We start from the raw sequence: 25,746 nt of genomic DNA on the forward strand, positions 1-25,746 counted from the left end.
GGATTGAGGCAGGGGACCAGGAGGCAGGTGGTACGGGATGCAGGTCACGGCCGATCTGTGCTGGTGGCTGACTCTTTCCAATTGCAATTTGATTTGGGTCTTGTGGTCCCAGCCCCAGGAACAGGTACGCATCCAGCCCTCCCAGGGCTCCCTGCCCCACGGAGGCAGAAATCTGGAGCGGTCTCTTGGGCTTCCTGCAAGTGTCACCTACGCAGAGCTGACCCAGAGGCTCTGTAGCTATTTTTCCTCGTGGCAGAACCAAGCTCGCTCCTCGCTTGGCTTCACTTCACCCCTGCCTGCACCCACACCCGTGGGAAAGAGGCAAAGGCGGGTGTGCTGTGGAGGTGGCTTTGCTGGACATCCCTCCTGCAGCCCCTGCTTTTGCTTGGCTACCCCTGGCCAGAAACAGGCAGGGGCTGAATTGTCTCTGCTCCAGCCATGGCTGGTTGGTGGCTGGGCCCCAGTTCCCTCCAGCTGCCACATCCCTGCCCCCTGCTGTGACCCAGATGGGGGGGGGGGGGGGGGGGCTGTCCTTATTCCAAGACCTCACTTCCCTCAAAGGAAAGAACCCCAAATCCACCAGAGGTGCCAGAAATGCAGCTCAGCCCTGTGGGGCTCAGAGTGCCAGATGGTGGGGTGCAAGCACCAGGGCAAACTGCTCGCTGCCCCCCACCCTAGGATGAGCAGCTGCTGACCCCCAAGGGGACACCAAGCCAGGAGCCAAGGGCCATGAGTCTGTATTTCTCAGGGGTGGGCTGAGGGCAGCTGGAGGTGCTGGGGGGGAGTGTGGGGGCTGGTTATGCCAAGCAAGAGCCCCCAGGCAGCCGGTCAGGGTTTCTGTAGGTTGCTGAACTGGAGATAAAAGTGATAAAGCTCGAGGAGGAAACAGCTCATAAACCTGTGCCAGCCACTCTGGCACCACATGGCACAGCACAGCTCGGAGGACCTCTGCTGGCATAGGCCTGGGGCCACCGTTAGCCCATGGCTAGCCCTGGGGCGCAAAGGGCAAAGCGAGACACCAGAGGACAGTGGTTTGTCCTTTCCAGGCAGGTGGCCAGAGCTGGGGATTCCAGCCCTGGGCCATGCATAAAGCCAGCTATGAAACACATGAGGCTCAACAGCTTTGCAATGTTTACTCTTGAAAAAATAATTTGATTCAGAATGCGGCAAGCCCTGGGGATGCCCATGCACCCAGCCCTACCATGGCTGCCACCCTGGAGCCTTTACTGGAGGAACAGGGATGGAGAACAGCACCCGGCAGGCCCATCAAGGTGTACTGAGAGGGGGGGGAAGCTTGGAGCCCACCAGTAAAGTCCTGCTGTTGCTGAGAGCAAGGAGCCACAGCCCCCAGGTCGCTGCAGGGCAGGCAGCAGAGGAGAGAGGAACTTGCATTTAACCATTCCCTATCCCTAGGATCACCTTCCCCAGTCCCGGGAGGAAGCCAAGCCCGAGCCCTGCCAGAGAAGGGAGAGGGAGTGCTTTCAGTTTCGGGGAGAAGGGACACTGGGCCTCGGGAACAGAGATGCCAAAGAAAGGGCATCACGGTGGAGAGCTGTGGAAGTTACTCCAAAGCAGGGTACTGGGGATGAGCTGCCTTCCCCAGGAAGAAGCCAAATCCCTCTCCAATGGTGCTGAAAGGACCTGCTTTACCCTGAGGGCCAGCACAGAGAGGCTGGCTGCCCACTGGCAGGGTCCCTGCAAAGGGCAGTACTGGGGTGGCAAAGGGGAGCAGGGCTGAATCTAAGCTTGGTATCACAGCCTCAAGGGTGCCACCCTGCACCCTCTTGCTCCCCTCCTGCACCCATCCCACCCCTGCTCTGGGACAGGCAGGCAAGGGATGGTGGGGGTCAGAGTCCCTGCGCTCATGCTAGAGCTGCGCTGTGTCTACACAGGGCTCGTTTTGGCCAAAGAACAGATTTCCCACATTCACAACTATTCATTCCTATGCTGGGTAAGGGAGGAAGGAGGGGAACAGAGGATGGAGCCAGGGGGACAAGAGACAAGCCTCCCATGACTGCCCCTGCACAGGCTGGGGGCTGCCAGCTCTCCGCGCTGCTTTCCTAACATCCTCCCCTTCCCACAAGCAATAAATAAATAAGTTAGTGTAGTGTAGACCACGACGCTCAGTTCACAGTGAGAAAATGAAGGGAAGAGCCCCTGCGACCACAGGTAAAGGGCTGAGCAGCAAATCCTCCTCCCAAGGGCAAGCCAGAGTGTAGCATCTCTGCCTGAGGCTGGGGGGACCTGGGCAGAGAACAGTTCTCTCGCTGCACGGATGAGACGTGGAGGTGTACTGAGCAAGGGGACTAGGACTGTCCCCAGTGGGTGGGGCGGGCAGGACATTAGTACTGAGTGGCTGAGGGTGCGATGGGGCCCTGGGGTCCTTCCTAAGGCACAGGAGGGGGGGACAGGGACCCCCTCCCTCTCCATGAGGGGTGTACCACAGCAGGAGAGCCAGGCTGTCCATCCTGGCTCAGCTTACAGCTTCCCTGCTAGCAACGTACCGTGGTAAGGGTAGGGAGTCAGAAGAAACCCCCGCTGCCTTCAGCAAAAGCTGGGGGTACCTGGCCAGGGATGAGGGACAGACAAGGTACAGTACCACAGGCAAGGACCACGCCAGAGCGCAGCACCTCTCATTCCAGAGGACCTCAGTCCATCTTGCCGCTGCAGCCAGGGAGATGCCTGCCGGCTGCTCCCATCTCGCTCTGCAAGGCACTTTCACCCCCTCTCCCACGACTCAGGGGGCAGGGCTGCTCCCCACAGAGAAGGTGGGTGAGGACAGTCTGAGCCGCGGCACACAGCTGGGTCCACTTCCATCTATCCATCTCCAGGTTCCAGAACTGCAGAGAGAGGAAAAGGACACCTGACTGCCCTCACGCTGGGTATGGGGTGTCCCCTGTGTCCACAGCAAGTTCAGCTACTCTCCGGCATTCCCTTTTGCCTGCGAGCTGGGCTGTACCAGCCCAAGAAGAGAAGCCAGTGTGTGGGCAGATGTCCAGCCCAGCATAGTCTTTCAAGGTGCATCCATCGTGCAGGAGATGGAAGAGATGCTGGAGGATCCCCTCTTTGCCACCAGGCATGGAGCCAGCCAGGCAAGAGTTAATAAATAACACCCAGCTGGTAGGCTGCAGCACCCGACAGAGCATGCTGCCTTCTCAGGACTTGGGGGCCAAAAAGGGAAGCAGAGGTGTTTCTCAAGGCCCTCTCTAGCTCCCTGCTGAGCATCTTCCTCCAGCTTTGCCCAGCCAGGGGACAAAAGGAGCAGCGTTAGTAAAGAGTCTGTTAAATAAAAAAAAAAAGTTCCTGGGATGGGGGGGTGGCATATCTACAGGGAAGGACCCTGTCCCATGCAAGGGAGAGGGAGACCACAATAGGGGGCTGGAGGGAGCCCGAGATCTCATTTTGCAGCCTGAAATGGGGAGTTTGTGTCCAGTCACCAGCCTCCGAGAGCTGCTGCCAACTCTGTCTCTGCACCATGGGGGTCTCTGTCTTCCCCCGGTCCCCTTCGCTTCCCAGCTGCCAGCCTCACGTCTGCTCTGCTGCAGCAACCGCTGGCACTGCCACTGCCCCCTCCTCCTTGGCAGGGGGCTCCATGTAGATTGGTGTCACCGACGAGGGCTTCTTGGACCTGCAGGTGAGGAAGCCGGATGGGAGCGGGCAGGGGTGGTGGCTCCCCTCGGCACCCCAACTCCCAACAGCACTGCCTGGCCTTCCTGGCATCATCTCCTTCCCACCGGGGCGTCCTCCAGCCCTAGGCACGTATCCTGTCCCCCACCACACTGACTGAGAAGTGGGGGTGGTATGCCCCGGAACTGGGCCAGGACAGAAGCAGATTATGCAGTGTACCGGGCAGGGGATGCTGCCATGAGGATAGCAGGGGGAATCACCCAGATTGCTGTGCCCCTGATACTCACGAGTAGGGGGAGGCAGGGACCCCCACCACAAGGAAGTGGTTCTTCTTGCGGAAGAGCCGCCACAGCCCCTTGTGGTTCCCACGGACGTCCAGGTCCCAGATGTGGAGGCACTAGGACGGTAGGAAGTGAGGAACAGGCATCAGAGCCTGGGGATGGACACCAGAGCCAGGTGACCCACGGCAAGGAAAGCCGCCAATTCTGCCCTCACTGAAACACAGCGGAGAGGGCTGCACCCCTTGATCGGGGTGGTGCAGGGCAGCACCCCTCCAGCTGCCATCAGTGGCAGGAAAGGGGGAACCCGTTCCCATCCCTGCCTCAGGACAGGGGGTTTCGCTCATCACCTCCAGGCGAGGGATGGAAACTACCCAACAAGCTCAGGCCCTGGACTCCCACACAGGGAGGTCATAAAGCAGTCTTCTTCACTGAGCCAAGCATCTGCCCCGGATGACCCAGAGCCTTCTGTAAACACCAAGAGCTTTAACATCACCCAAGGACAGCAAGAATCCATGTGCTGAGCTGCAGCCATGCCATAGACAAACCCAAGAACCACAGCCAGACATTTCTCAGCGATGCTGAAATCAGCACAGGGCTGCGGATGGGCCATGTCAAGGGGCCTCACCTTGGCAAGCTGAGTCCAGGTGGTGAAATCTGCTTCTTGCTCCATCTTGATGAACATGACATAGACCCTGCCTTCAGTGTCAGGCACGAAGGAGTCCTCACAGGGGTTCTTGCGGTGGTCCAGGACTTCAGCCTCACTGTGGAAACAGAAAAGGGAGTGAGAGGGGACCCTATCTCCTCCCCATTCCCACTGCAGAGTACTTCAGACAGGCAAGCAGTAGCTGGGGCTGCCAGAGCCACCACCCTTTCTTCTGTCCTGGTTTGTCCACCCAGTGTGCCCTGTGGTCTCCCAGCCTTCCCGCAGGCACTTACCCCAGGAGCCGATGAATTTCAGTCTCGTAGGCATCCTTCCTCAAGCTGTTGGAGGAGGAGAAAACACAGAGATCAGGGCGCAGTTAGACAGTCTGATAAGCAGGGAACGTCCCAAGATGATCCGTATTTAAGACTGCCCCAGTGTAACAGTAAAAGACAGGCTGGAACCAACGCAGGACAGGGACTGCCACGCATCCTGGAGGACGTGGCAACAAAACCATGACCCTTCAACGTGTCCATCAGAAGCACAGGGCCACTGAACCCACCCTCACAAAGACCACTGCAAGGATTCCCCAGCAGAGGCCAATGTGCTCGGGCTGGGGGTCATGGCTGTTGTTCCAGAAGGGAGGGAGTTGTCCCCAGCACAAGGGAACAAGGGTCAGGTCAAGCAACTGTTTCATCCAGATCTCATTCTGACCAGCACTCACCTCTCCACATTTTTCAGCTGGACATTTGGAACAGTGTTGAACTTGTGCTTCTTGAAATAGGCTTCCTGGGAAGAAGGGAGAGGGGAGGGAAGGAGAACCGTGTTTAGTCATGAGTCAGCAGGACCTGGAGGTCACGTCAAGCATCCTTGTTACCTGGATAGGTGGCTGAGTCAGAGCTCGGCTCCAGGACGGGGCTTAGGGGCTGAGAGAGGTCACTCACGTGAAAGTAGCCATTCATGTTGAGCCCCACGATGCCAAAGTGGTAGGAGCGCGAGATGTCAGGGATGATGCACTCCCGGCCCTTCCGCTGCTCGGGCATCCGCATCCACATGTCCCAGTCCCAGAGCTGGGGAGGGAAACTGCCACTCACACTCAAGTTTGAGGACATGATTTGGTAGTGTAGCCATCAAGGGACCTTTCTGGCCACCCACACCAGCTCTAGCCCCTTTGGCTCCAGGTTGCCTGGGCTGTTCCAGCCAGCTCTGTGGCTGGTTACATCATCCTCAAGTTACTGTCTGTCCCAAATCCATTCGGCTTTGGCAACCTTCCCAAGAGAAGCTCAGGGAGAGACATGGCCCCTCCAAAAGCTGTACCCACAGGGACTGGGTGATGATCAGGGACTGCCGATGGGCAGAGATGGGGGTGCAGAAGGCAGGGTCGCTCTAGGGTACTCACCTTCTCAGGGGTTGGCCACTTTGGCTCCAGCTCATCCTTGTACAGGCTCTTCCGGAGCACCCAGCCCAGACCTGGCATGGTCTCCACACGGTACAGGAGCGAAGGGTCCTCAGCCGTGTGCTCATAGCCCTGCAATGTCACAGGGAAAATTCAGCACCCTGAATGTACCCCTATTGCACTAAAAAGGGAGGCATCTTGCTCCACTGAGGCTCTTGGCATAGGGAGCAGGGGACAGCCACTGGGAAGCACATGGCAGGGGCAGGACGGCTATTGGTGGGGGCACTTCTGAAGAGCGTAGGGCTGGGGAGACAGACCCACTTAGGATGATAGTCGGGGGGGGGGCACCCTCTTTAAAGACAGAACTTGGACCCCAGCCTGACATGGGAACAACACAGGGCAGAGGCATCCCTGCTCCACCATCCTTCCCTGACCCACCTGGTCATTCCAAGCCGAGATGCAGTATAGGCTCTCATCCTCCTCCAGAAGGTGTATCGACTGGCTCAGAAAGCTGAGGGAAGAGTTGCCCAGTCCCTGGTCAAACATCCCTCCCACACACAAACCAAGGCAAATTTTCCACCATGAGATAAGCCACGCCCCAACTGCTGGGACTGTTCAACCCATCTCTTGGGTTATAAGCCTGACATAGTGGATGCTGGTGTGAGATCAGGGGACGAGCACCCGAACAAGCTAAGCTGCATCTCACTATGGGGAAGGGACAACATTGTCTCCTGCTCCGTCAAGAGTCTCTCCTCCTTAAGAAGAGAAGCCCTATCAGACACTGTCCCTGTCCTCTTGCACAGGGCAGCCCCAACCACATGTGTATATAATGCATCAACGTCCCCAAAAAGCAAACCAGAAGAGACCTCAGACCCCAAAGTCACCCTGCACTGAGGGCCAGGACAGTGGACTCAAGATTTTCTGTAAGCAGAGCTCAGTTATGGCTGTTGCCTGGGGGCTGCTCAGCCTTGGATAAGCGAGCGACACAGCACGGCAAGGATCTGGCCTCTCGTGAGAAGCCAGAGAGCTTCTAGAAAATGCCCCACCCAAACAGGGACCTACAGCTTTACCTGAAGAAGTCAACAGAAATATCAAGGTCTTCTTCCAGAACCACGGCGAATTTAGCATCCTGTAGGGGCAAGGATAACTTCAGAAGGATGGAGAGGAACAGGACAGAGCAGAGACACCGAGCAAGTGTCCCCTGCCTGTGCTGTTCCCTGCCCCAGAGGATTGATTCCAGCTCCTGTGAGATGGGGGTCACAGACGTCACTCTCCCAGGGAACCCTGTGCTGCCTGGCTCCCAAGGGCGAGCAGCTAGACAGAGCACAGGCAGAGGTCTCACTCACCGGGAACAGGTTGAAGGTTGCAGTCAGGCTGGCTTTGTAGTGCTACAAGAAACGACAGATCATTGCCTGCATTAGCATCAACCTGGCATAGATGCGAGGCTATGTCTGTCTCCCTCGGATGCCATCCCAGGACGTAACTCTCCCAGGACTTGGGAAAGGTCTCTCACCTGGGACACCCTGGCATTTTTAATGCTAATGGGAGTGTGCTGGATTCCCGAGAGGCCAAACAGCTCCACGACATCCATTGGCTCCTGCAATGGAAAGGTACAAAGCTCACCAAATGTGTGGGTCTGGATACATTCTCCCCACCCTCTGCTACTGTCAGCTCCCTGGGACAGGAATACGCCTGTGGGATCCCCTGTATGTGGCTGTCCTCTTAGGGGCAACTGAGGCTTGAAACGATGCTGTGCTGTAGGCCCTGCAGCGAGGAACTCCAAACCCTCTTGGCCCTTCAGCCCTTACGTACTGTCATAAGTTTCCGTAAGTCCCGCTAGTTTGCAGACCCAAAGTTGTATCCAAGAATATCTGAGAGGCCCTGAATTCCCAGTCCCCCACTGACAATGCAGAAAGAAAAAGGGTATAGCCAGGAACACTTCCTAGGGGCTTCATGTCAGGACCACAACTAACTTAATCTTCCCTCACCGTTGCCAAGAAAGGGACGTCTCTGACCAAGCACATCTGTACTGGGGTCAGAAGTAATCCGTATTTGGGCTGACACGTCTCTGCTCCAAAAAGACCCCACCAAGGCCTTCTCCATCCCCTTGCTGTCCATCTCACCTCATAGCCACAGAACAGAGAAGGAGCCCCCATTGCACCAACCATTCCTCCTTTCCCTGGCATCCACCACGACAGCACAAGCATCCAGGCTACCCCCTCGTAGCTGAGGGATGCTGCTCCTGTTGCCATGGTAATAGATGCTGCTATCTTTAACCGCTCTAATGTGCTGCAGTAAGAGCCTGCATAAACAAACCAGTTCCCCCAGCCCCACAACCTGGCAGTGGTGAGAGAGGCCTGCAAGGGAGCGAGCCTGTTCCCTTCCGCACCTCCATCACAAGGCAACCAGACAATACCTCATGGGCTGCTGCAGGGACGAGGGACAGCAAGCTCCTGAGACCTACAAAGATCCCACATGCCTGTCCTGGAGAGCAGCCTGCTACCAGAGGGCCAGAGCTTGCAGTGGGATCCTCCAAGATTTTATAATGTTGAGCTGATGGGAAGATCTTTGTGCTCTAAAGGGCCAGTGCATCCCTTCCCAGCCTCAGCTTTCATGAGCCTTAGGAAAACAGACCATTTTGGCTCTCTTCACCTCTTACTGAGTGGAACTGGACAGACACAGCTGGACTGGTTTGTTCTGCTTCACGTAAGGGAGTTGGACAGGCAGTATTACAGCCAGACCCTGCTCAAGGGCTGGCAATACTCATCGAGAAAAAAGGGGATGGGGAGAGCCCAGCACGACCACCTTATTCCTGCACACCAGCCCCTTTCTGACATGGGAGTGTCAGCCCTGGGCTTTGGAGAAGGCCAAGGCAGCTTTACCCACACCCATGACCTGGCTAAGCTGACTGACTTTGTGTAGGAGAGCATGAGGAGCAGTGTGACCCACAGCATGAGGAAGGGCGAAGGGGCTCATAGCCTGCCCCCCACCAAGGAGTGGGCCAACACCACATACTCTCAGCTGAGGGACCAAGAACCTGGCCACAGGGACCTCCGGGGGTGCTCTCACCTCGTAGTACCCGTCGATGAACACTGTGATCATTTGTGGATTGACGCCCTGAGCCGACAGCAAGGAGCGCAGCATTCTGGGGAGAGACGGAGGGGCCTGAGCGCAGCACAGCCCCAGCGGGCCCAGGCCGTTCAGCAGAGGGGTATGGATCCCTTGGGGTGGGGGAAAGTGTGCACGGGTAGGGAACAGGGTCTACTATCCCCAGGATCTTCCCCTTCCCATGGCCAAGGACCCCAGCAGTTGTCCAAGCAGGTCTGCCCATGTCACTCGTGCAACCCCAGGAGGAAACTGGATCCTGCCAGCAGGACAAAAGGGAGGTCCTGGGCCATGCCTGGTCTTAGGGCACAGAACAGAGAAGCCACGTCCCCTGGGAGTGCTTACCTGTACAGGTAATTGGGGCGGTTCCCTGCAATAACAGCTACAGGCACATCAAAGACTTTATTGTCTTTGAGCTGGAAAAGAAAAGTGTGTGTGAGTGGGGCTGGGGGAGGTCACACCAAGCCAAATGATTCTATGCCACTGGGAGCAGGATCCAAGGGGTAGGGACTGGCCTCACTGTTTTAACAGCAGAGCTGCATAGAACTTCCCCTTGGCTCAGGACCACACTGACCAACCAGGACTCCACTCAGCACTGGTGGAGACCCTGCGAGCTCCCCTCCTTCACCCCACCTCAGACCCAGCTTCCAAATCCCAGGTTGCATCCACCTAGAGACCTTTGTCCAAACTCTTCAGTACTGTGCCCAAAGACCACGTTAGCTTCTCCTTCTCCAGATGTACACACCCAGCTGCTTTTACACTGATGCCCCTAAAGCCATGGTAACCTGGCAGCTCAGGGCAGACACAGGGCAAGGGAACTCCCCTTCCCCTGCATGACCTGACCACGTGTATTCACGTTACCTTTGTAGGGGCTAAGAGCTTGCCCAGGGGCAGTCCGCTCCACTCAGCTGGTGCTTAAGGACAGGGCTCTGCATCTGAGCTGCAAATACACCTGGTCCAGCCCAGCCCGGCCCTCTGGGAGCATTCCCTGAATACTCTGCCTCTGCACTCACGGGATCAGGGTTGAACTCAATGGGTGTGGGGTCTTTGCAGCTGCAGACGCTGCCGTAACCTTCTACTTTGCTGCAGAACCTCTTCCGGCGGCGGTTCAGCTCTGTGTCGGGCCAATGGCACTCAGCATCTGGAGGCATCAAGGAGAAAACAGACCACTCACCCCCACGGCCTCACCTTGTGTGCTCCAGACTACACTGCCACACGCATGGCTCTCCCTAGACTCAGCCATCACCAAGCCAGTCCTTATTACTATGAACAAGCAACACTTGTGGATGCCAGATATAACCACAGGAGCTATTCAGAAGCCGTCCCCACCATATGGCCTCTCTGAGCAGCAAAGGCCCATGTTCAAGGCCAGCAGTCAGAAAAGATTGGACCAGGCCTGGTTTGGAGAGGTGACAAACGGCCAGACCATCTCCCTGCTTTCCCAGCCCCACTTTTTCTCAACCACGACCATGCCTGGAATTGTCACAGAAGCAAGAAGAAGGGAAGCTGGCCCCATTTTAAAAGTTACAATCCCCATCTCAAACAGCCTTAAATCCATCCTGTGACCTTGCTAACAGACCCAGGGCTTTGACTCAAAACATCAAGGGCAGCAGGCAGACACGTCCCAGAGACACCTGGCGCTGCAGAGCAGACCTTACTTCCTACCTTCCACAGATGTCAGATGAACTTCTGTCTTCAGCAGTACGGGGTCACCCCACGTTGAGAGGGCGGGCGACTTGGCATGCTTCTCCCCATACACTTCCCCTGGAGCAGGGACAGAGGGTCAGGACTGTCTGGAAGGGCCCATCCCTCCTATGTCAAGGCATGAGCAGGGGCTGTAGCTCAAGGTGGCAGCTTGGCACCTTTCCCATTGGCCTCTGGCAAGCTGCTGAAGGAGTATGCTCTGCCTCCATCCCCTCCCTCACCCCCAGGAACGGAGTTGCCACTCTCTGTAACTTGTTCCCTGCTTATACGGTGTGTTGGGGATGTCTTCATGTGGCTTCTCCCAAAAAAACAGGAGCCATGAACCCTCTCCCAGCCTGTGCAAGACTCACCTCCCTTCTTCCCCACAAATGTCCACATGTCTCTCCAGCTCAGGAATGGTGCAACTTGGCTCCCCAGGCTTTTCAGGACATTCTTGGCTGTGTCCTTGAGGTGAAAGGAGCCTTCATCCTGGAACAAAACACAACCCTGCAGCTGAGGTCTGGCTCCTGATGCAGACAAGGAGAGTCTCCCAAAGAGGTACAGGGGCCACTCCTACCCTTGAACCAGCTGAACCAGAAACCTTCAAGAGCATATTCCTAAGGTCTCTGTGCTACTAAACCTCTCGATGGCTTCATCATGACCCACAGGGAGGTCAGAGGAGTTGCAGACTCCTGTTTCCTTGAGACCAAATTGTTCTCAAGCAGGGCCATGTGTTCAACAACACTTTACATAGCTAAACCTGAAACTCTGAAGCAGTCCAGAGCCCCCTGTAAAGCCTACAACTGGGACCCAGAAAGGTCCCACCACATACTTATGTTTCCTCCTGGCCATTCTCCACCTAACCTCTTGTTTGTTGCTGCAGCCTCTGACACATCTGCTTTTTGCTCTCCTGCCTTGCTGGACAAACAGTAGTATCTGTAGTAACACGAGGGAGTAAGAGGACAAGGGAAGTGATCCAGGCAGGGAGAGATAGCCCAGTGGGGATGTGACACAGCCCTGGGAATGTCCGATGATATTCAGGAGGCAACTGCCCAGATGAGCTTTAGGGCATCCTGACTCAAGGTGACTTTTTCTTTTGATGCCAAGGCCACATACCTTAATGGTGAAGATCAGGATCCGGCCCCGGGCAACCATGTTGAGGAAAAGTACCATGGCTTCATCTTCATGGGGAGAATAGGTGTCAAAGACCCTCTTGGCCATCACATGACCCTGTTTGGTATTCAAACGTCAGATGCATCTTAAATGCTACGTGGCCAGGACATGCAGAATTATGGAAATCTGTCCTGGAAGCCTCAGTCCCTAAGCAACACAATGAGTTATTTTTCTGGTATGTCAGGGAGTTAGGCCTCAGGCAAGCGCAGCCCTTGGGCCTTCATCCATGACATGAAGTGCACTGAGGTTCACGGGACAGCATTACCCAACCTCCCAACTCCTCTCCTGCCTGCTCCCCAAGGACAGCTAGGCAAGCACAAGGAAATACTGCAGGGACTCTCTGGGTGACCAGATCGTGCTCTGGAAACTACAGACAAATAAGCATTTGGGGACTTCCCTCCTGGCTGCCCTTTGCCTCACGCACCCAACAGTTAAAGAGCAAGGACAAACACTGTCCAGTAAGAAAGACAAACGTGGACACATGGGGATGTTTTACCGTAGCCTGATTTAAGACAATGACATGGATCCCTCTTCCCTGCTCCCGAGCCTCATCTTCCAGGACCTGCAAGTGGAGAAGCGATGAGAACCATACACCGAGACCTCTTATTCCCTGCCCATTCAGCACAATAAAGCCCCCAAACAATAGGCAAGTCTCTCTCCTGTGACATTTTGGCTTTGTTCATGGCAGTGACGGATGCCAGAGCAGAAGACAATGTGGGACAATCCTCCAGAGTCCTGCAGGCAGAAGGGGGGATCCACTCCTGACCTTCTTGCTAGCCACTGAAGCGCTCTCACCATCCACTGCTTGAGGCTTCACCCATTCAGCTCTATCCATCCTCTGCTCACATGGATAGCCAGCACACGTCACTTACCGTCGTCCCATCCACAGCCACATAGACCTTCGACCGGCTGGAGTACACCTCAACATCCAAGACCTTCTTGTTGCTGACAGGGTGCCTAGGGACCTCCACGTTCAGCATCTCATCATCTACAGGGAAGAAATGCCCAGTCTCAACCAGCCAAGGCACCTCTAGTTTGTCCCTGCTTGGTGACACCCCTGCCGAGCCTCCAGAAGGTCATGCCCACCAGGCATCCCAGCCCAACAAGCCATGTGTCAGAATCTACAGGGATGGCAGGTAAGGGAAATACAAAATGACAACAGGTCTGGTTCCAGCTATCCCAGCACAGACCTCTGCAGCCATATGTGCTGAAGCCTTGAGCAGACGGACCAGGAATGGGTACAGCCTTTTCTATTCATTTTTGCTAAACCCACATGCACAGACCTGTCTTTCATGTTGTAGCTGGTCACAAGTTTGCCCTGACTTATAGAAATTACTCCTCCCCCCCGCCCCCAGTTTCCTCGTTTTCAAAAACAGGCAAGATGCTGCCCCTCACCATAGTCCTGTGCAGACTCCTCTTCCTCCTCATAAGCAGCTCTTCTGGTGTCCAAGATCAGCTTGATGTTCACAATTACAGTCACAAGCAGGAAGAGGACAGCACCTGTCTGCAATGCAGGACACCGCGTTAGCAACCTGTAACAACCCCAAGATCGGCCCACCTCCTTGGCAGAGGCTGCAGGGCACCCCAAGCAGATCTTGGAAGGGATGATAAGCATCTGTCATTTCCCCTGTTTTCTTCTGGGGAAAGGCAAAGAGAAGGAAATAGAGGTGATGGAGTTTTCGGGTGAAATGCTTTCATCAGCTGGAGAGCACTGACTTCTTGATACATGAGAATTAACCCACTTCCAATGTATCCCTGCTTCCAGATCCACAAGCAGGTTCCTGCTAAAATATTGCATCAAGGTTGAGGGTTTCTGCAGGCAAAGGGTTTGGTAATTCAGAGTTACAGCTCCCACAGTAACCTTAACTTCCACCTCTTCTGCAGCATCACTACTCTTGTCCCCTGAATACCCTGAATATGTCCTCTGGTTGCAGAGGGAGAGACAGGAGATGCTGCACGACTAAAGCAAGGCAAAGGGAAGAAGCTGAGGTCTGACTTCAGGAAACCGCACGGTGCCACAGGCTGCAGGGAACAGCCCGCAGCCTTACTGTCTGCAGCAAACTTCAAGGCAACACATGTGGATGCCAACAGAGGGCTACGGCAAGGTCCTGGAGCTATGGACCATGGGAACCCCCAGTGTGACCACCACCATTGTCCACAGCCTTGTTTCTCCCAGACCAAGAGGAGGGAGAAAAGAATACAAAATTTCTACAAGCACCTGTATTTTCTTTAATGCATATCTTGCTCCTCTCTTCCTCAATTTCAGTCTTCTTCCTGGTATTTGGACCCAGTGTAAAGCAGAAACTACTATACCAAGACAGAGCCACACAGGAAGACTTGGACCACAAACATCCTGTGCTGGGAAATAATCCACCTGCAGGTGTAAGCTGCAAAAGCACATCTGGCCACAGCTAAGAGGATGGTCTTAGAGCTGCAATGCTGCCCTGGGATGTAGAATTGAAAGACAAGATCTCAGCTGAAGCAACTTGTCTTTGCTTGACCCAGGGAGCTCTGTAACCCAGGGCCCAGGTGCTTCTTCATGGTAGAAAGGTCACAGCAGCATGTGGTGGCCATGGGGCTCTGCATGGGGACAAAGTCCCTGCCCAGTAGCTACAGCCCTGCCCTCAGCTCCAGCAGGGAGCCCAAAAACTGCCCTCGACAGTCATGCAGCGAGGGGAGGTTTTGTTGTTGGATGTAAGACACAAAGCCCTGAGCAGCTATTACCCGCAAAGCTAAAACCACTGCAGGGCTCCACCATCAGCCTCCGTGTCAGGAGGGTCCATCCTGCTCACAGCAGAGCCACCACGGAGGCCCAAATCTGACTGCTACGTGCTGCTGACAGATTCATCCCATGGCCCAAAAGCGCTGGACCCTTGACCCAGGCACACTTTGGACATACTAGATGTTTTCAGTTTTGGCCACGCAAGCTCAGGGTCCTACTAATCTCCACATAGCATCCCAGGACTCAGTGTGAACATGTCACAGCAACCAAGGGAGAGGACGGGAGAGACTGGTGGGCCAGATTTACCAGGTCCAATGCCAAGCCTCAAGCACTCCAGGGGATGCAGGACTAAGCAGTCTCCTTCCCCAGGGAGCACTTGCAAGTCTTCATCCCCCCAGGCACATGCAAAACCCTCCCCTGCTCCCTCCCACACCAACCAACCAACTGCCAGATTCCACAAGCTCTGCTCATCTCAGGAACAGTCTTTTCCACAGCTGTGTCACGGGGAGGGGGGGGGCAAACTTGTCCTTAAGCCCCCAGACACCCCTCAGCATGCTGGCTCTGCCAAGGATTAGCCATTTTACAGCACAAGCAAGCAGGCCTGTGGCTTTCCCAGACACCAGCTGCCCCTGGGGCACGCGATCCTGTTACCCAGCCCTATTTTCTCTGTCCACCTGTTGTGCCTTGTACCAGGCTTGGTTTGCAGACTAAACACGGCAAGGATGCTTTCCCACTGCAGGCTGAGCCCTGAAGCACTCAGCACGGGTCCAGAACCAGGAGGGGAGGAATCGGTCTGGTTTCTCGCTGAAAGCCTCCCAAGGACACTTGGGTAATTGTCCCTCCTTCCACAGCCACCCAACAGGACCACTTGCAGCTGGAAGGAGCTGCTAGGTGTGGCAGAACCTTCCCATGCATGAGCACAAAGGCACTGAAGGTAGATTTTGGGGAGAAAAGTTATGCTTCCCCAGCCCATCAGATCACCCAGACTGCCAGCAGACCCACTTCCATCCACGCAGCTGCTCCACAAGCTCACAAATCCTGCAGATTATCCTTCCTAATCCACCGCAGGCCTGTGGGTGACTCACCTGGCACAGCTTCCGCAGTGCGCGCTGGTTCATCAGCTTGTACTTCCAGGCAAGGTACCAGCTCCGCTTCTTGTGGGGCTTGATGGCAGGGTTGGGTTTCCACTCGTCCATAGTCACAGGGGCTGGCACAGGGGCAGCTGTGTGGGACAGGGGTCAGGATGCGTGCTGCTCCACTCTCGTGTCCATCGGGTCTCCCTGCCAGGATGGGATGGGCACAGGATGAGGGAGGTGAGCGCCTTCAAACTCTCCTCAGCAAGACAGGGCCCGGCACAAGCAGTGGCCACGAACGGCGCTCACATACCACAAGCAAAAGCCCCACAGAGCCCCCCCACCTTACAGCACCCCTTGCCCTGCAGGGAGCGATCCAGGAGGCCAGGCTTCACTGGAGGACTGTAAGCAGGGCGATGGGAAGCCCTTGAACCCAGCGAGGAGCTCTGCTCCAGGCCAACCCCTTAGCGAGGCTGCTGCAGTGTGGTGGGCCCACTCCCACACTCTGGAAAAGTGGCCAAAAGGCACAAGCTGGTGATGGGGCTCAGACGGGCAAGCGTTACTGAGATGCCATCGCTGGTGATCTCTGCCTGCGGGGTCCCTGCTAGGGAGAGGCACCCTCCCTGCCTGCAGCGGAGGAGCCGTGAAGCAGCTCCATCGCCCCTAGCAAGGATGCAGCTAGCCACTACCCACGGGGACCAGAGCTGAGCCACAGTCCTCCTGGAGACGCCGGCACCCCTGGGGCAAGGGGGCTCTGCCCAGGCTCCCCGCTGGGAGCGACCTGCTGGGCCTGGGTGCTGTGGCCCGGCAGGAGCACAGCCCCCCGCGGCGGGGCCAGGTCGGGTGGGGAGCCCGCAGCAGCCGCCTGAGGCCAGGGGGAGGCCTGGGGAGCGCAGAGCCCTCGGGGCAGGGCGGCGGGACCTGGCAGTGCCGGAGGACGGGTAGCGTAGGGGGACCCAGGGAGCCGGGGGGAGGGGGGGCTGCGGGGAGGGGGGACGGGAGGGACCCAGGAGCTCCGGGCGGGGCGGGGAAGGCAGAGCCAGGCACCAAGGGCGGAGGCGGCAAGGAGCGACAGCGGGGTGGGCCCGGGCGCTTCGGGACCGCGGAGAGCCCGGGGGGGCCGGGAGCCGGGCGGTGCGGCCCGGAGTGTGTGTGCCGGCCGCGCTACTCACGGTCCGTGCGGGGAAGCTGAGGCTGGGGCGGGGCGGGCCGGGGCCGGGCAGGGCAGGGCAGGGCCGGGCCCGGCGGTGCCGCCGCCGCCCCGCGAAGCCTCAGCGCCAGCGGGGCCGCGCCGCTTCCGGCGCCGCAGAGACGCCGCGGGGGGGGCGGGGCCGGGGCGGGGCCAGCGCCGGCCCCGCCCCGGGCCCCGCCCCCCCGCGCCGCTCTGCGCTCCCCGGCGGACCTCGCTGGTGCGCGGCCCCCCCCCGGCGGCGGCGGCGGCGGCCGTGTGCGGGCAGGTGGAGCGGGGGCGGGGCGGGGGGCGGGGCCGGCGCGGCGGGGCGGGGCGGGGCCGGGTCTCGGGCCGGGGGTGACAGCGCGGCCGCCGCCCCGGCGCCGCCGCCCCACCCGCATGGAGGGCGGCGGGGAGGCGCTGCCCGCCGACCTGCGGGAGCTGGCCAGCAAGGTGGGACGGCGGCCGCCCGCCGGGCTGCTGCGGGGGCTGCGGGCCGAGACCGCCCCCGCGCCGCCCGCACCGCCTGCGCCGCCCGCACCGGCCCACGGCGCCCGCCCGCCGCTCGCCGACCGCCTCCGGGCGCTCCGCCTCGAGCTGGTGAGTCCCGCGGCGCCGGGGGCACCGCCTGCCGCCCCCCGGTAGCTGTCCCCCGCCGCCCCCGGGGTAACTGCGTGTCCCCCGGGTGCCTGCTTGCCGCCCCCCCCGTAGCAGCCCCCAGTAGTGCCCTGCGCTCCGTCTGCATTCTGGGGGACACCCCCCCTTTTGCTCCTCCCTGCACAGGTTAACAGCCCGCAGCTCATACCCCCCCTCCGGCCTTTCTGTGTCCGCAGCAGCCCCCCGGCGGCCCCCCGGCCCCCTCCGTCCTGCCCCCCTTCACCCCGCGCACCCCCAGGCGCTGGCTCCGGCGGGACCGGGCTGTCCCCGGGATCAGGATTCAGGGCGGGGACCTTCGCCAAGGGCACGGTGGCGGGTGTCCCCGTCCATCCGTCCGTCCGTGCCCCCCCCCACCTCCCGGGTGTCACTCCCAGGGTGACAAGGCACAGGCAGTGCTGGGAGCTTTCCCGGGGTTCGCTTCCTGCTGGGGCTTCTCCAGTGGCTAGTAAAGGGTTGGGCTCCGGGGGCAGCCCTTCCCGGGGACCGGGGGGTGCCGGTGGCAGCCTTCTCGCCTCCTCTGTTCGTGGAGGAGCAAATGCCGGCGGTGCCTGCGCCTCAGGGAAACGTGGCGAGATTGGGCAATGGGTTCAAGTGCTGCTGGGGGAAGGGACTCTCCCACGCACACACACGCCGAGTGGGCGGGAATGAGCAGCGTTTCCCTCGGGAAACAGCCTGAATACCCCCGCATCCCTGCCCGCCGCCCACGGAGCTGCGCCTGCCCAGCCAGAGCCACCCGCACCGACGCTTTGCCCCGTTCAATAGTGGTGTAAATCGCTGGTGTAAAAGCTTCCACCCTCCCTCCGACCGAGGAGAGGGTCGGTGGCTCGGAGGAGGGGGACGCAGCCGTGCGGTTTGCCCTGCCCGGGTGCCGGCAGGTTCAGCCCTCGCTCTGCAAGGTCTGGCTTTGGCCGGGCGTTACCCACCTCGGCTCGGAAAGGCTTTTCCTTTCTCTGCCCTGGCTCTTCTCACCAGCCAGCGAAGAATGGGCTGCTCTAAAGCATTTGACCTTGGCAGGGACAAGGCACAGGAGGAGAAAAGCTGGGAACCCCGATAGGAGGGGGTTCCTCATTTTTCTCTGCTTCATGCAACTATCAGAGATGCCAAGGGAGCCACCCCAAAAGCAGAGTGTATGAGAACACTCCCCGCTTTCCGTATCATCCGCTGGAAAGAGTTGGCCATGGATTTGCTGCTACTTCAGGCCAGTTTGACCCCCACTGTTAACCCCTCACACCCAGGTCAGCAGCCTGGAAATGGCACCCGAGTGCCCCAAACCCAGCACAGGGCTCCCCCCGTTTCCCCATCCCTGTGAACAGGGACCAGAATTCCCCTCCCAGCAGCAGAGACCAGCAAACACAGTGCTCAGAGGAGAAGCTGGCCTGGGAGTGAGTGGTGGGAGGAGAAGGTGGCAAATTCCCACTCTTGCCTCCTGGTTCGAGGAGGATGTTTTATCTCTGGGGCTCAGTGCCTTGAAGGGAGAAGGTGCCTGCAGGTTTCCTGCATGCTGGGGAGGGGAGCGAGACTGTACCCCCCTCTGGGGGGGGATGCTCTGTCCCCTCTGCCTGCCTCTAGAGAGCATGAGGAGGAGTGTGGCTGTTCCTGATATGAGGTTGACTTGGTGTACCCATCACTGCACCTGGAGGAACATAGAGAGCAACTGGACCTAGGTTTCCTCCTATGTAACCTTGGTTTGCTGGAGAGGGAGTTTCTGGGGGTGCAACAGTGGGGGTCAAACTGGCCTGAAGTAGCAGCAAATCCGTGGCTGACTCTTTCCAGCGAATGATACGGAAAGCGGGGAGTGTTCTCATACACTCTGCTTTTGGGGTGGCTCCCCTGGCATCCCTGATAGCCACAGTTGCATGAAGCAGAGAAAAATGAGGAACCCCCTCCTATCGGGGTTCCCAGCCTTTCTCCTCCTGTGCCTTGTCCCTGCCAAGGCCAAATGCTTTAGCAGTGCGTGCAGAAAAATCCGTTGTAGGCAGTTTTTGAAATAACTTGCCTAGAAAGGAAGTTTCTGCACTTCGAAGCTGGCTGCTGCCCCAGTCCGGGCACTTCACTGTTATTTTTTTATTTAAATCCAGCTTGAGGAGCGTGGGGAGGGAATGGGGGGTTGGTGTGGGGTCTCTACAAATTTCCCCTCCCCCTTTGTGTTTTGTGTGTCCTCTGGACTGAGAGGTGTCACATGCCAAAACCCTGACTGGAGTTTTCCCAGGCTTCTTCTTTGGATGCTTTTACTGCTGCACACGCTGTGGGACTGGAGACAGAGGTCTTGAGAGACCAGCAGGTCACTCATGGGCGGGCGGGTGACTCCGAGGGTACCGGATGCTGGGGACTGGGCACTGTGCTTAGAAATGATCCCGGGGGATCGTGTGGATTTCCGTCACAGCTTGCTGGTGCTGGGGACAGGGTGTGTTCATGAATGAGTCCATGGCCATCAGCAGCTCCCAGGATGCCTGTACCTGTCCTGCAATGGGTTTCTCTCCCTCACCCCACATTGCCACTTTATTCCCTTTCCTGGCAAAATATTTGCGTCCTGTACAGGGGAAATCCAGTGGCTTTCAGCGGCCAGTATCACACAGACAGGAATGTCTTGGCACGCGGGGCTTTCCATTAGGAAAACAGATGTTTCTGCAGCAACTGAAGTTTTGCAATGAGCTTCCCTGGGCTCGGAGGGGCAGGAGCTGCCGAGGCGAGTGGTGTGATCAGCAATGCCTGTGTCCCCCCACCCCGCTCTCCCCTGTTTCGGGACTGATTTGTGTCTCAGGCTCCAAATCCTGCTGCATCACATTGTCACCAGGCTTGGATCAGATCCTAGAGGAGGGGAAGTAAATGTAGGATGGGACCTGACCGAAACAGCCCAGGGAGGTGCTGACAGTCCAGCCCGACCCTTGCCCTGAGCAATGCCCCTGCCTGGTCCTCTTGCCCTGCCAGCAGCCTCCCAGGGCTTGGGGAATGCTCTGGGCTCAGATCTAGACCCAGGGCCTCCAGTTCCTTGCTTACCTCTGTCCCTACATGAGACAGTGACATAAGTGCCCTGGATTTATTTCCCCCAGGGTGGTGGCGGCTGGTGGGTGCCGTAAGTCATTGGTCCCCAACAGCTGTGTCCCTGGGTCTTGGACAGGATCCCCTGGTATGGTTCCCTGCAAGGTGTTCCCCCATGCCATGCTGTTCATCAAGCAACTCAGGAGACCTGCAGCCACCGTGGTGACACCTCTGCCAGGGAGGGCTGGGACTCGGGGTGGCCCTTGGCCACCTGGGTCACCTTGGTCCCCCAAAAACCCCGCACTCTCTGTCTCCCCACCAGGCCTACCTGCGAGCAGTCGACGTGAAGATCCTGCAGCAGCTGGTGGTGGTGAACGAGGGCATTGAGGCAGTGAAGTGGCTGCTGGAGGAGAGGAGCACCCTGACCAGCCGCTGCAGCAGCCTTGCCAGCAGCCAGTACAGCCTGGTGGAGAGCCAGGCGGCCTCGCGGCGGGGCAGCTGGGACAGCCTGCAGGACCCCAACGACAGGCTGGACAGCATCTCTGTTGGTAGCTACCTGGACACCTTGGCCGATGACATGGATGAGTATTCCCAAAACGCCACTGAAACTGCTGTTGCATCCACACCGGGCAGAGCCCTGGTCAGGGCAGAGCAGGACTGGGTCAGGATCGACCCCGAGAGGGGTCTTGCAAAGCAAGAGAAGGGCAAAGCGGAGCACGAGTGGCCCCATGTGGACCTCTCCCCACCCAGGCTGCCTCAGGATCACCGGTTCGCTAAGGAGCCCCAGGTGGCCAACGGGTATTTGGGCCAGCAGCCCTCCTCTCTGGAACCAGACAGAGACACCAAATTGCCATCGGGGGCCAGGGAGAGGCTGGGGAAGGGGAACCTGGGTGGGAAGGCTTGGAAAGCCGAGGCTGACTTCGAGAACTGCAAACTCAACAGCAAACTGCACGTGGAGTACGATGCCCACTGGCGCTGGCTCCAGTCTCAGGATGATGTGACATTCTTGTAGCCTGTGGCTTCACCTTCCCACTCCAGCTGTCCCAACTGCGCGCTCTGCTTCAGTTGTCTCTTCTTGGGAGAGTTGGGGTGGCTGGAGAGAGGGTGGGCAGGCTGGCTTGATGGTATTGCATTGTTCCCCCCATCAGTGTTTGGTGATACAGCCCTAAGGGATGGTACGCCTGCCCTGTGGCAAATTTCTGGGAGGTGGGATGAGGTGGGTCCCTGTAAATCTAATCTTTTGTTCTGGGGTGATGCTTGCAGGTGGCTGGTTACTCCTGTGTTGTCCTTGGTGTTGGTGGCAGGGAAGGGTTGGTGGGGAAACCTGGGACAGTGGGACTCCTGGGACCTCTCCCCTCAAATTCTCATTCTCCTGTCTGCAAGCACTGCCCCCAAGCTGGCTACCCAGAGAGGACGGGAGATGCTGCTATACAGCCACAGCTCAGTGGCACCAGCATGCGAGGTGCGGGGTGGGACCATCAGCAGGGCATCCCTGTAGGATGTGCTCATTTCCATCATCATCTTCAAGGCCAGTGTCCATCCAGGGTAGAGTCGACGTGGAGCACCTGGGATGTGGCCGCAGCATGTGGTGGCAGCTAAACCCCCCCTCCCTGAGGTGAAGCCTTGCCTGCTTTAAATGCCTCTGCGAAGCCGATCTGAAGCCTGATCAGGGAGGTCACTGTAGCTGCTTCTGTTGGGCTGGGGATCCTTTGTCTGCCCTCTGCGGGAAGGATGATGGTGCAGACTTCCCTCCCCGATGTGATTACATGAGAGGGGCAAAGCACTGGGTGGGAGACGGAGATCCAGTTCTCCCAGTTTGTTTCTGGACCGTCTTCCACCTTGGGACCAGGTCCTGCAATAAACCCTGGGCTGTGGTGGAAGTACAGGCAGCCTGATGGAGCCTGTGGGGTTCAGACTCAGAAAGGCTCTTGCTTTCCCCTGGCGCAGTGTGATGGGGGTGATGGCTGGCATCTCCATCTGTGTGATGAGTGGTGTCAGGTTCTCTGCTTCCTACCAGCAACCAGAAACGTGAGCCTCCTCTGTCGGGGTGGATTTGCAGCAACCTGCACTGGAGACATCTCCTCTGTCCTTTTAGCCTTGGCTTCTGCCTGTGCCTTTTACTGTCTGCCCACCATACCTCCCAGCACACCCTTTGCTGGCTTGTAGAGCATGGCTTGCGGCTGGAGCTGTGCGAGAGCTTGGGCAGGACCTGCTGCCTTCACCAGATGATGCAAGGAAGGACCTGAGTATCCTGCAACCACCTGCTTCAAGGAGAGGGGCTCTTCCACATGTGTGGACAAGCCTGGAGGGTCTTGGCTTCACAACCCACGGGTGCATCCTTCCCTAGCCAAGTGCTGTCACAGCTTTGCTCTTGCCACAAGCGCTGTTGTTCCTCTGCCTGCCTGGGTGGCAGCCTGGCTCTTTCTTTGCTGGGGTGGGTGGTGGGAGTGGGGACAACATCTGATGTCCATGGGAAGTGAAGAGAGAGGGAAGGCCTGGCTGTGACTCTTTCTAGATATGAGATGTGGCCTGGCTGTGATTGGGAAGGTGGCTGGGTGCACAACAGGTTCAGCTTTCTGTCTCTCAAGCAGCATCTTCAGTGGAAACTACCCTCTGTGCCGAGACCCCCGAGCACCTTCCCTTCCCCTGCAAATCCTTAGGGCTTGCCCAGATGGACATGGAAAGCAGGACAATGTCCAAAATTCCTGGAGATGGCACCTGCTGAGGACTTGAGGGAATCCCAACAAACCAGAACCGGGTTGCCCTATGCGAGCATCCCATCTGCCTGCCCTGGAGCAGCCATGCTTGGCTGCGAGCAGCTCCAGCTCGTGGCTCCCTGTGCTCTGCTGCTGCTGCTGAGCCACCATGTCCCCCAAGGCTGGCTGTTCCCCGCTTTCCTTCTAGCCCTGCATGCAATGAATCAGCTGAGGGTCCCTGGGGGAGACAGGGTAAGTCCTCCAGTACTGTTAAAATCATTCTCAACAAAAAATAGCTGATTTAATAAATGGTAGTGTTTCTCCCAGGCCACTGGTCAATGCTTTGCCGAGCTTACGGGGTTTTCTAGTGGAAGGGGAGAGGCTCTGGGCTGAAACACCCTGGAGCCTGTGGCAGCTCTGCAGGCAGGGCAGGTTTGGTCCCAAAACAGGCACAGACCACATGTCCAGGGATCTGTCCCTTCTCGCATCAGGGTGGTGACACATAAAGTCACGCTTCCCGAAGCAGCTGGGTACCAGAGTGTGTCTGCCAGGAGTGAGGATTCTGGTGTGACTGGCTCTCTGGGCAATGGGACATATTGAGCTCGGCTGAACTATGTCTCCAGCTACAGCAACTTTATCCTTCCTGTCCCAGATTTCCAAGGAAGATCTTTCCAGGTGTTTGCCAGCCCTGTTAGCCTTGTCTCTGTTTGCTTCCCTTGTTCTGCAGCTGCAGCCTTGGCTCCTGTGGCCTCCTCCACCGGGATGTGCAGGGGGGGTCTGGGTGTAGGACAGACTTATTCCAGCCCAGCAGCCACAGCTCTCATTTCAGGCTGTTGGGATTTGCTCCTGGGTGGGTCCCTTAAAACCACTGGAGCCGGTGCTCATGCAAACATCAGTCTTTCCAAAGCAAACGAAAGTGGATTATCCAGCCCTACCATCCCAGCCTCAGCGTCCCCTCTAGCTCCTGGCTTTGAAACTGTGAGCTTTTGCAGATGGAGAGGTGGATGCTGCCGCCAGCAGGACTCTGCAGGATTTCCCCATTTTCTGCTGGGCTGAGGTAAAAAAATAAAATGAAGAAAATCTTAGAAACAAAATGCCCAGCCCATTCCCCGTCCAAACTTAGACCCCAGTGGTCAGACATCTCTGTATCGCTGCAGATGAGTCCTTGCTGGGGCTCCCCTGGGCATGGACTCTTTGGCTTAGCTTACAGGAACCTAAGTTCCCCATAGCCCCGAAATCTGTGTATCCCCCAAATCCCATCTGCAGGGCGTGGATGAGGTTTCCCTGCCATCCCCTGTCCTATCTCTGGGCTGCCTGGACGAGGAGTCACCCACCGCAAGGCTTTGCCCAGGCTTATGCAGAGCCCAGCCCACCCTGGGGAAAACCCAGGGACCTCCGTCTTGCTGAAAGGTGGGTGCAGCAACGGGGTGCAGAGCACCCATGGATGGGAAGCAGCCCACAGCACAGACCTGCAGCCTCTCCTGGCCGCTGCCCAGGGAGGAGCTTCCAGGCCCTGCCTGCTGATGCCCTTGGGCTGTTCTTGGGCTGCTCCGTGCTGGTATCAGGTAAGAAAACAAGCAGATAAAGCAAGCAGGATCCCAGCTGGTGCCAGAAAACACCCACCTCTGTTACAATAAAAACACCAGCAAGCATTTTATTTTTTTTTTAAGATATACACAGAGATTAGACTGCCTTAACGAGGCAGTAAAACACTTCAATAGCTCCCCTTGCTAGTTATTAAAAAGTCCCTTGGGCTTTCCCCTCCCTGAATGCAGCTTGGCTCTGAAAGAGCCTGTTCCTGGAGCGTTGCAGCCATTTAAGCAATTTATGTTAGTTCTTGCGGGGAGGCAGCATGAAAATAACTTTTTCCTGGGGTGGGGAGAACCTGCTCCCCATGGTCGGAGGGGATGTGGCATCCAGCCCCTCTGCCAACGACCGTGGCCTTTGGTCTGGTGGCCCTGTTGCCACACACAGTGCCATGGGCTTGCTGGCGTGGGGTGCGTTGCTGTGGGGTGACCAGGGAAGCGGGTGCAGGGGATGTGTGGGTGCAAGCACGGCCTGTGAGGCTGGATCCTGGCACCCCCACCCTCCTCGGGGCTGGGGTGGGGATGCTCCCTGTTGTCCTTTGTACCCTCCCCTGTGCACTGCGCAGGGATCAGATGCTGGGAGGAAAACTGTCCATTAATGCTGCTTGGGGCTGCTCTAAAATGTGCCCTTTGGGCTGTGCACAGGCACCAGCTTGTCTCAAGGCTTGTCTCAGACCTCCCCACCACAGCCCTGCCTCTGGCACCTGCTGCTGAGATGGAAAAGGTAAGAAAAGGTCCAGATAAAGCCAGTGTAACCCAGGGCTGACGGCATCCCGCCCACTGGTTCCCCCGAGCTGAGCACAGGCTGCTTTGAAGGGTGACCTGCCTGAAAATCAATCCCCTCGAGAGAAATTTTCCAGCCAGAGCAGTGCAATGAAGTGACCCAGGCAGCAGTGGCAGTGGGGGGTTGTGCCCCAGGCCACCTCACCCCAGCCCCTGGGGAAAGGTGAGCCCATG

At 57.8% G+C, this 25,746-nt stretch overlaps 2 protein-coding genes across 2 annotated transcripts; one reads left to right on the forward strand and one right to left on the reverse strand.

Moving 5' to 3' along the window:
* Positions 1-1,114: 1,114 nt before the first annotated feature.
* Positions 1,115-16,976, reverse strand: POMGNT1 (protein O-linked mannose N-acetylglucosaminyltransferase 1 (beta 1,2-)). The gene is made up of 22 exons (XM_040611084.1): positions 16,873-16,976; positions 15,713-15,907; positions 13,301-13,409; positions 12,778-12,893; positions 12,402-12,467; positions 11,849-11,962; positions 11,104-11,221; positions 10,715-10,813; positions 10,063-10,190; positions 9,395-9,465; positions 9,014-9,089; positions 7,458-7,541; positions 7,291-7,332; positions 7,015-7,073; positions 6,383-6,455; positions 5,948-6,076; positions 5,493-5,618; positions 5,273-5,337; positions 4,845-4,889; positions 4,534-4,669; positions 3,915-4,024; positions 1,115-3,628 (listed from the first exon to the last, which is right to left on the reverse strand). The coding sequence occupies exons 2-22, from the start codon at positions 15,821-15,823 to the stop codon at positions 3,526-3,528; spliced, it is 1,980 nt and encodes a 659-aa protein (XP_040467018.1). The 5' UTR covers positions 15,824-15,907; positions 16,873-16,976; the 3' UTR covers positions 1,115-3,525.
* A 225-nt stretch (positions 16,977-17,201) lies between these two features.
* Positions 17,202-23,529, forward strand: LURAP1 (leucine rich adaptor protein 1). Its single transcript, XM_040611170.1, has 2 exons — positions 17,202-17,471; positions 20,830-23,529. Exons 1-2 carry the CDS (start codon positions 17,271-17,273, stop codon positions 21,517-21,519), a joined length of 891 nt encoding a protein of 296 aa, XP_040467104.1. The 5' UTR covers positions 17,202-17,270; the 3' UTR covers positions 21,520-23,529.
* Positions 23,530-25,746: the final 2,217 nt, after the last annotated feature.

Source organism: Falco naumanni, chromosome 11 (genome assembly GCF_017639655.2).
Source record: "Falco naumanni isolate bFalNau1 chromosome 11, bFalNau1.pat, whole genome shotgun sequence".
In the NCBI taxonomy this organism is placed as follows: domain Eukaryota; kingdom Metazoa; phylum Chordata; class Aves; order Falconiformes; family Falconidae; genus Falco; species Falco naumanni.